General features: G+C 33.3%; 1 protein-coding gene across 7 annotated transcripts in view; it reads left to right on the top strand.

Moving 5' to 3' along the window:
* Positions 1-2,288: 2,288 nt before the first annotated feature.
* Positions 2,289-10,001, top strand: part of LOC123564454 (uncharacterized) — a 48,171-nt gene continuing 40,458 nt past the window's right edge. For all 7 annotated transcript variants that reach the window (XM_053537077.1, XM_053537076.1, XM_045358064.2 and 4 more), the window contains exons 1-2: positions 2,289-2,446; positions 9,689-9,912. In XM_053537077.1, coding sequence (XP_053393052.1) covers positions 9,757-9,912 — 156 coding nt within the window. In that variant the 5' untranslated portion in view covers positions 2,289-2,446; positions 9,689-9,756. The remainder of the gene's footprint in view (positions 2,447-9,688; positions 9,913-10,001) is intronic.

Raw genomic sequence — 10,001 nt, 5'->3', positions numbered from 1 at the left:
CAGGGGCCTGAACGTGGAAAACCGTTTCCAATTCATAACTTGAGAACCACTAGGCCCAGAATGTTGAAACTTAGTGGGATGATTGGACATGCCAAGTAGATGATCCCTATTGCAGCCAACCATCAGTGTCTCTTTGACTTTCGCTCCTGTCCCCATTTGACTTCTTGCATATACGACTATGCATTGGGGGAGACATGCACTTTTTTACAAAAGCATCTTCTAGTTTTGGTGCACTTTCACTATATCTCTGTTGTTACATACTGGATTTGATTCAAGCTTGAAATAGTTCTTCCTCATGATCATCGTCATCATGTGACACAAGGTCCACAACTCTTGCACAAACATTACATGGATCATGTCCCTTTTTACTTAGAATATTAGTTTAATTTTTATGCATTTTTACCATATCTCTATTGTTAATAAATGGATTTGATTCAAACTTCATCATCGTCATCCACATTTAATGACACAATGTCCATTACTCTTTTTTTTATGACTTAATTAAAATTATGCCACTGTTTTTTTTTTTAAGAATTTCAGGTTGAAGCTTTGATGCTCTTTTTCTGTAACACATGCAGTTATTATTAATGATTTTTTGTTCAAACTTAAAATAATTGTTCTGCATAATTAGTCAAGTGATATGGCACATGGTGCATTACTCTTGCAGAAATATTCCTTAAACTATGTCCCTTTTATACTTAGTTATTGAAATCTCTGTTATTACTAAATACAGTTGACTCAGACTAAACTATTGTTCAGTATAGTTATACGCATTGGAGCCATTAAAACACTCCAGCTCCTTTTTCACTATCCAGCACCAAAATAGTCCTGCATGTTGTCTTCTGTGACAGCTCTTTAATTGATTTTTGGAGTCTAGTCAATCTATACAAACAAGTAAATATGTAAATTTAACACTCCTAAAAATTGAATTCCACAAATTTATATCACAGTGTGATAAATACAGATATACTGCATACACAGACGTCATCAGCCGAGTTCCATCCGTCAACAGGTGTTTCGCCCCTTAACTCGGAACACCCTCTTGATGGTGGGGCAGGTAGGGCGATCAACCCCTACCCCGTCTGTGTTTGCTTCCAGCATGTATTGCTACGCTGTAGCCAAAGCCAACATGAGGCTCTCTCAGCAGCTTTGCTGAGGACATGGACTGATGTCTTCCTTGTTGCTCCTTTGATGCCCAATGCCCCAAGCATTCTCCACACTGAACTGAACTGGATGGGAAGCCGCGGCATCCTACTTCTACAGGGAAGACCCATGTTTTCCAACCGTTCCCTCTGCATGTGTTGGCTAGCTCTTCGTACTTTTCCCTCTTTAACTCATTCGACTCTTCAACTCTCTCTTCCCAAGGCACTGTTAACTCCACCAAAATTACTGTCTTTGGATTTCTGGACCAAATAACGATGTCAGGTCTGAGAGTTGTGTGGGCGATTTCTTCAGGAAATTGTAACTTCTTTCCTAGATCTGCCCGCAGGTCCCAGCTTTTAGAGTTCTGCAAGATACCTCTCTCTACTGTGGACACAGGTTTCTTCTCTCCTTCTCTAACAAAGTTGATTAAATGGCTTTTTGGAATCAGAGGTTTAACTTTCCTTCTTTCCTTTTCAAGGACATGTGCCAATTCGCCGAGGACCTTGTCATGCCGCCATCTGTACCGTCACACAAAATAACTGTTTTGACCTCAGCAAAGAAATTTCATGCCCAAAAACTTAAGTAAATTACAACTGAAGAAGGTCATACACATTCTTTCTTAATTGAGATTGGTGCAAGAGTGCAAACTGGCTGAATATATGTTTATTATCATTATCAAATCAAGTGCCATAACTCTCATACTAATTCTCCAGTTTGACACATTGAACTTGACTGAGAGCTTATATGCCATATAAGTTAGGTCCATTAGTTTCAAAAATGTGATTGCTAGAGAATAAACAAGTTAATTGAGGACAATGGACAAACATCCTAAATGCATATGATGTATTATGCACTTTGTGCTCAGGTGAGTGTGCTCAGATGAGCTGAAATTGGACAACAAGGTTCTCTTGTTTTATTCACATTTAGTCCACTTACTAAGCATTGTAGAATGTTCTGAATAAATATTTCTTATTACCATTTTTGTTTCCTGTTAATAAAAGTGTTAATGTCAAGATGCCTGAACAAACGTGGAACTACTTCTTACTATACCTGTAGTAGCGGATGAATAATATGACTCAATTAAACTGAGTAAACTGCCGCCCACGGGGACTATTTTGATTGTCATGCTGATTAGACTTCTACGTCACCAAATTCATCCGCTCTATTGACACTTTACTGTAATGGCGACGAAACTTCCCCGGTGCGCGTAAAATAATAATACCGGATTTACCTGTGTTTTTCGTGTAAAAGATTCGTAAACAGTTGGAATTAAACAGAAAATATTTAATATTTTATATTCTCGGTAAGTATACATTTATTTAATTAATATGTATCTCAGAATTCAGTACAGAGACCGTGAGATTATTGCAAATCGGACAGACACGAAAAGAGCCGACACAATTTATCTACCTGTGCGTGACCTACACAGGTGTGCAAAGTTTCCGATGGGATTGGAAGATGGAAAACATGCAAAAACTTGATGGCTTCACATATCTATTATATTTGATTAATATATGAAAGTATATTTTGTTTGATCCTTTCTACAGTTCAAGTCAAAACTTTGCACACCTGTGCAGTGACATTTTTATTTGCGACAAACAAAGTGCACGGTATATACTTCTTGTCAAGCATTTGCACGCTTTGCATGCATAAGTTTTTTTTTACATCATATGCAATTGATCTCAAAAGAAAATAAATATAATAAAGACAAGTCTGTAATGTTAACTTTTTTTACCTATTCAAGTTTACAAAAATCTTTTTGCATCAATTTGATAGATATTATTTTCATTATTTTATTTCAAGCACTAATTGGAATTAATATTATAATGTTTACATAGTAACATTAAATAATAATTATGAAAGAAAATGTATTTAAAGGCATATGTACATATTTATTGTTATGTAATTAACACATTTTAATTACTGTATTGTTGAATCACCTGCAAAAGGTGTAATAAAGCTCTTTGGAATGTTGAATTGTTTGAAGAATTACTTCAACTGGCTTACTTCACACCTTCTTTAAAAGCTGTCAATATAAGCATCAAATAGTAGACAGGATTGCACAAAAAGGCCAATGATTAAATTAAACAATGTGTCATTGTTACCTACAGTCTATCAAAGGAAATTGCAAATACTTTATAATCAATATGACACAATGTTACATACACTATTATGTTTGAAGTGACAATTGCAATGTTGGTACAATTGCAATGTTGGTGTATTTATACAAATCATGTATGTGACATTCAGTGATACACAATTCATGTTTTATTACAGAATATTTTCAAGCAAACCTTTCCCTTCAAGTACTTTCCATTACCAGTTTATTTAATTCAATTTTATTGCATCCTGTTCCTTAGGTGTCATATGAATTACAACACAAACATATTTTCATGTTGGCATTTTTATTATGGTAATTCCTATCCAGATTAGCTAAACTGAAAGGATGCAACATAGACCAGCTCTTATCAGGAACTTATATTTCATTTTATTTCTTTAACAAGTTTTTTTTTAACCTTATTAATGAAAGTACACAATAACATATAAGTTAAAAATTTATGATCAATTTTACAAAGTATGACATTGACATTTGCCAAAATTCAGTTAAAATACTGGTAGCCTGAAGGTGCTTATTTGTAACAAAAGATGACCAGACACAGGGTGCAAATGTCCCGTTGTAAAGTCACATGGTCAGATTTCAGTCTGGTCAAAATGACAATTGATGGACAGTAAACTAATGGCCATTAAAATTAAGTAAACAAATTCAAGTTAATTGAAATTTAGTACACAATTCACATGTACGATAACTGTATTCAAGTAGATATATTAAGACTTTCCTTGTTGTTGACTCTTTACTTGCAGATAATAAATAAGACATTTATTTTTGGTGATACCTTGGCCAGTGGTCATGCACAGCTTCATTTACAAGATAGCTTAATAATCATTATTGTTTATTTATAAATTGATTTAATAAGGAAAATAACAAAATGCAGTTAAATTTGTGTGCATGTCACTGTCAAGGCTGCTATTCTTTAAGTCTAAGATCTAAAGATTTCTTTTACTATTTCTTATCTTTTTACTTCATTTCACAACCTTTTTAAGCCTGTAGGAGACAGCTAATGAGCTATAGAAGTGAACCACCAGAAAGCCAGATAGTGTCAAAGATTGTGAGGTGATAATGTGCCCTCTAGTATTGTCACTATTGCTCTGTTTAATATAATATCTATGTATTGACTGACATAGGTCCTTAGAGTAAACTTTTATCTTACTTTGCATTATTATTTTCACTGCTGGGGTTGTTGCAAAAATCATTTGGCTGTCTTTTAATCATATAATAGTGTCTGGCACATATAGATATTGTATTGATTGTGAAGATCTTCACAACAGTTAGGCATTCAATAGATAATAATATAATGGTCGGAAAGTTTTTCTATCATCAATTATCAAATAAATTTAACCAGTAGAGTTATTTATTCAGTTAGGGGTGCATCTTTCAGCTGCAAACCTGATTTACCAGTATCTGACTGCATAAAGAAGGATGAAGCCAGAGCTAACATTGTGCAAACATTTGAACAAAAAAGGACTGACTTGAAAGAGAACAATCAGCAAGTATCAGATGGTTCCAGTGTTTATATTTGACCAAGAGATTAGAGGCTACAACCTGTTGGATCGGCTCTTTTGATGGCTATGCAAAATTTGTTGATTCAGCTGTATGATGTAGTTTAGGAAAGACTGAAAGCTACATGCATTATGTAATGTTATACATACATATAGAATTTATAGATGGACTAAAAAGTGCATGCAGCAATTAAAATGGAAATTGATTTCTATCCCGATGTGTGTCACCAGATCGCTAAGCGTATTATCATATTACGTCTAGATTATTAATTTGTAAATCTGTAATACCATTTTGGTAACAAAATGAGGGTTGATAATAATCCAGCCATAAAGCCTTGTAGGATGTATCAATCATATGCTTTGTTACCTTCACAGGGTTTCCTTTACATAGTATACAAATTTGTAAATGAGGATAATAATTTGATCACATTATAGCCATGAAATATGATCATTTGATTCGATTAGGTCAGTTTGGATCTGATCCAAAAATAATTTGTTTTAATATCCATGTTGTCCTGTTAGCTTTTTTTCTGTTTCATATTGTAGAAGAACAAAAATGTAGTATCACAGAACACTGCATTTATATATATATGCTTTTACTGACATAGGGCTTAGAAAGATTTACAGAATTTGTATTAATCCTGCCATTGTTTGTCTGTACATAATTATGCATTGCCTTGGCATTATAAATCAGAATAAGAGCCTGCAGTGACTGTACCTGGCCTGCAACTTGAGGTCTGAACCTGAAATGTATAAAATAAAATTAATACTATGTGCTCACACTATTAAAACTGCACAACTGTATGTCCATATTTTGGTTCTTCTGTTAGAACAGTTTAAACAGTATAATAGGACCTGCTGTATTCTCTTGTCTGGCAATCAGTATAATAGGTCATGCAATGTTCTCTTGCCTGGCAAATAGTTTAACAGGACATTCTATATTCTCTTGCCTGACAATCATTATAATAGGACATGCAAATTGCAATGTTCTGTTGCCTTGCAAATAGTTTAACAGGACATTCTATATTCTCTTGCTTGAAAATCATTATAATAGGACATTCAAAGTTCTCTTGCCTGGCAAATAGTTTAACAAGACATTCTATATTCCCTAATGCTTGACAATCAGTATAATAGGACATGCAATGTTCTCTTGCCTGGCAAGTAGTTTAATAGAACATGCTATATAATCTCTTGCCTGGCAAACAGTATATTAAATGGGACATAAAAATTATCTTGCCTGGCAAACAGTATAACAGGAATACTATATTCTCCTGCATGACAATTACTAATTGACCTTATGATCACCTGTGGTCAGTTGACAGGTATGATATACATGTGTACTGTCCACAACAACCCACAGTATGACCTTAAACTATAATTAATATAAAACGACATTCATCAATCAGCTGTCAATTTTAGAGTATTTTTTGAACATTTATTCCCCTAATGACCACTTTGAAATCAATTAATACCATTTAATTGTTTGTTCAGACTGTGCAAAGCTATAAAAATCATATTGTTTTACATGTTCATAAATTAATATATTGAAAAATAAACTTTGGGTCACTCACACAATAAAATCACTTTAAATGTTTTCAGACCAAGGCAGTTCTAAATATATAGGCTTTTTTCTCTAGAGAATTATTCCTTTAAGATTTTCCCATGTCTTGTTTCGCTAAAGTCATTTAAAGCAGACATAAACAACTGACCACAAAGTCAAAATATCTTTGTTGGTAATGTAAAATGTTAAATAAACAGAGTTTTAGAATTATAAAAAAAACCCTTCATTCTAATATCACTCTAATTTATTATTACTTCATTTTCACTAAGCCCAGTTGTTGCATTTTTGTTGAAAAATGATTGAGAAAAAAATTGATCTGTGTGTTGTTACAAAACATGTGGTAACAGCTTTATAACAATTTTTATATCAAAATATGATCAATTTGATGTTGTTTTTAATGGCATTAGACCAACCAAGTTTTTGTTATTGAGACGGAGCTTCAATTTAAAAAAATCAATTTTCAATATTGCACACCTGCAATCTGTCTTAATTATTTCTTCCCAAATTACTATCTTCTCTCTCAATGGATCAATATCTTCTTCAATATCCTAACAAACTTCTCTATCTTCTAATTGATCTGTCTCTACATCATCAAACAGTCCCTGATTGTATCCAAAACTTATCTGGTTTCTAATCATGAAAAACCTTGAAACAGTTGTCTTTGAAAATCACTCACCTTTTTCAGTACCATTTCCTATTTTGGTCATTATCTGCTTGATCATGGATAGCTTTTATTGCCTCTAATTGGGTTGATCTTTTTGTTGACTGATTTAATTACCTACTCTTAATAATTATTACTTTGACTGGTTGTTTTTTTTTCCAAGACTTCAAGGTTCATCCCTATTAAATTACCTTCATTTAAAAAGAAGTTTTACAACAATGACAATGTAATAGTGCTATATAGATGAAATGGATGCATGAAAAAGTCATAATTTATTCAGACTTACTGGTAAGAACAAATTTCAGGTACTTGGATTAATGACTAAAAATGGTTAGGCCGCTAAAAGGCCGTAATATTTTAAAGTCACTTCCTCTGATTAGTCAAGGTGGCTTTCTTGTGGTTACTGACAAAATACGAGTGAGTCATTGGGTATGCTTTCTTACTCTATACCAGTCCTGGTTTACATGATTTTTTGTTGCACTTCCTTCCAAGTTTGTCTTCCTCCTTGATATTGTTTAGGCTTTAATTGAAAAGGTAAGACTATCTTTTGCAAAATTATTCAAATTTAATTCATAATTGTTTATATAACCTAGATTGTGTTTGATCCCTCTTGACCTTGTTCAGCTATAGCTGTTCTGTTGAGCTAATTTGGCCCCTTTAAGTACTTGAAAATGAAAGAAAACCCACTCCCTTTCCGTGCATAAATAAACAGATGGAGCATCCTGTCATTCTCATGGACAGGAAGTGTAGCTTTCTGTGATCGCTAAGCAACAAAAGAATATGTTGAGTAAACAGATTTGTTTTATTGTGCACGATTTTTTTTTTATTTTCATGTTTTGAATAATTATAATCCATTTCCTGCTATAAGGATGATGTCGAGCACAGTTAGATACAGTTACTTAACTGTTTTTTACCTTTTAATTTCTTTGAGTATGGATCAATTAGCACAAGGTCAGTTGGCACAAGAACATCACGTGCTGTTTAAGTTAACTCCTGGGGGACAAAGGTCAAGGGCTTGTTAAGCTGTTGGGTTTGTTGAAATCTCCTGCCAGACTGACTCAGGTCTTTCTCTCTATTGACTCATTCCAGGTGATAAATGTAAAGATGAAAGCTTTTAATATTTGAAACACAGCCACAAATTCAAACTTGTCAATGTATTTCTTATCTTAAGGACACATTGGGACAAACCCCAGTCTTTCAGTTTTTGTATTTGTTTTATTCAGTGATTTACAACTCTATGTTACTATGTTTGATAGTAAGATTTGACAGGGTTTTGACTTTAGTAAACATTACCTTTTATGAGATATCAAGATTTTGATGTTAAATCAAGCCATATGAAAATTCACACAAATCATGATCTGATATAGCAGATAAATGAAATGGAGTTTGATTTATGACCTAGCTGGGAAAGTTTGCAAAGAGGAGAAATAAATTCATTGACTAATTGAACAATGTACTTTCAGTCCTTAATTGTTTTCTGATTTGATATTTTTTTCCTGATATTGCAGGCTGTGACAGAAAATAATAATAATTTCCTGAACTTTCATTCTCTCTCTCTATTTCAGCTATATGATGTAGAGTTTTAGTTTTAAACAGTTTCCAACCTGGTCTATGATGAAATTAGATATTGCCCAGAAACCAGTAATTGAAATCCCAAGTCTTTATGGGGCTATTGATTTCCTCTTATCCTTGTTTGACAAAATGATTGGATATCAATATTGATGTACACCTCTTCTATACAATTCATTGGTAACAGAAGGTGCCCAGTAATGGCAAAGACTTGTAATATCAACATTACCTGTGACTGCTGGTGCTTCAGTTTTCCCATCCACTTTGCCCAGACTGAATGGCTAATTGTTTGCATAATAATATTATTAAATAGTCAGAATGGAAGTGTGCCAGTGGTCTTAGGTTAACCAGGTTAACAGTATGATTAATTTTGCAGCTAAGTTCAAAACCTTTATCTCCACAGGTCATAATCCATTTGACAATATTTACTTTAAAGATTTCACGCTACTATCAACAAAGCTTGCAGAAATTTGCCCATACAGAGTATAACATTATGAACAGTATTTCAAACGACCAAACTATTTAGTCATTTGTTATGTCAGTTCTTATCAAGTTTTTGTCACTTTCCTTGTCAGTTTGTTTCCAGTATTTCCAATTGTTTCTCTATTTTATAGATAATTAAGGCCTCAGCTTTTAGCATCTTATTATGCCAATAAATGTTAATTATTCACCTTTGTACTTTAAGATCTTGTTACAGTAATGTCGTAAAATATATATATTTTTTAACCAGGAAGAACTTTTAAAGTTTAAGTCCCCCTGTCAAAGTTCCACAAATGCCATTTTGTTTAGTCTGTATGAGTAGGTGTATGTTATAATATTACATACGGTGACACTTCTAATTAACATTTGTGCAAGACTAAACAATTTTGGCACTATTTTCATAATTAGATAATCATATATTTATAACCTTATCATTTGTAGACTATGTTGTAGGCATTTAAACACTCTAAATTAGGAAATTAGATTAGTATACAGTCTTTATAATAGTAATTGATTAACATTTTCTCCTGTATAACATCTGTTAATAATGTAGATGACATGAATAAGAATGTTCTGTTTTTGTTGTTAACATCAAATGGCATCATTAAGTGTCATCACACATGTAAATACAAAACTGTTTTTCTTTCTATTTTCAGCATTCAAATCAAGTATGGACTTACAATCTTTCTTGGAAATTATTGCAACCTAAACAAAAATACAAACAATGGATAATGTAGAATCGAGTCTGCCTGGAGGAAATGCCCCAGCTCACTGGTATGACACGTGGGACCGCCAGACCAGTCAGTCCTTTTCCAATGCTGCAAAAGGACTACGAAATGCTCCTGGAGAGAATAACTGCTTTCTTAATAGTGCTGTCCAGGTAAGACATAGTTTCCTACATGTAAAATTACATAAAATTATTCATCCATGGAGATTATTAGGGATCTTGAAGAAGATGCATGGAAACTG

Source organism: Mercenaria mercenaria, chromosome 2 (assembly GCF_021730395.1).
Source record: "Mercenaria mercenaria strain notata chromosome 2, MADL_Memer_1, whole genome shotgun sequence".
Classification (NCBI taxonomy): domain Eukaryota; kingdom Metazoa; phylum Mollusca; class Bivalvia; order Venerida; family Veneridae; genus Mercenaria; species Mercenaria mercenaria.
The sequence above is the reverse complement of the archived record's forward strand: the minus strand, read 5'-3'. Positions and strand labels throughout refer to the sequence as shown.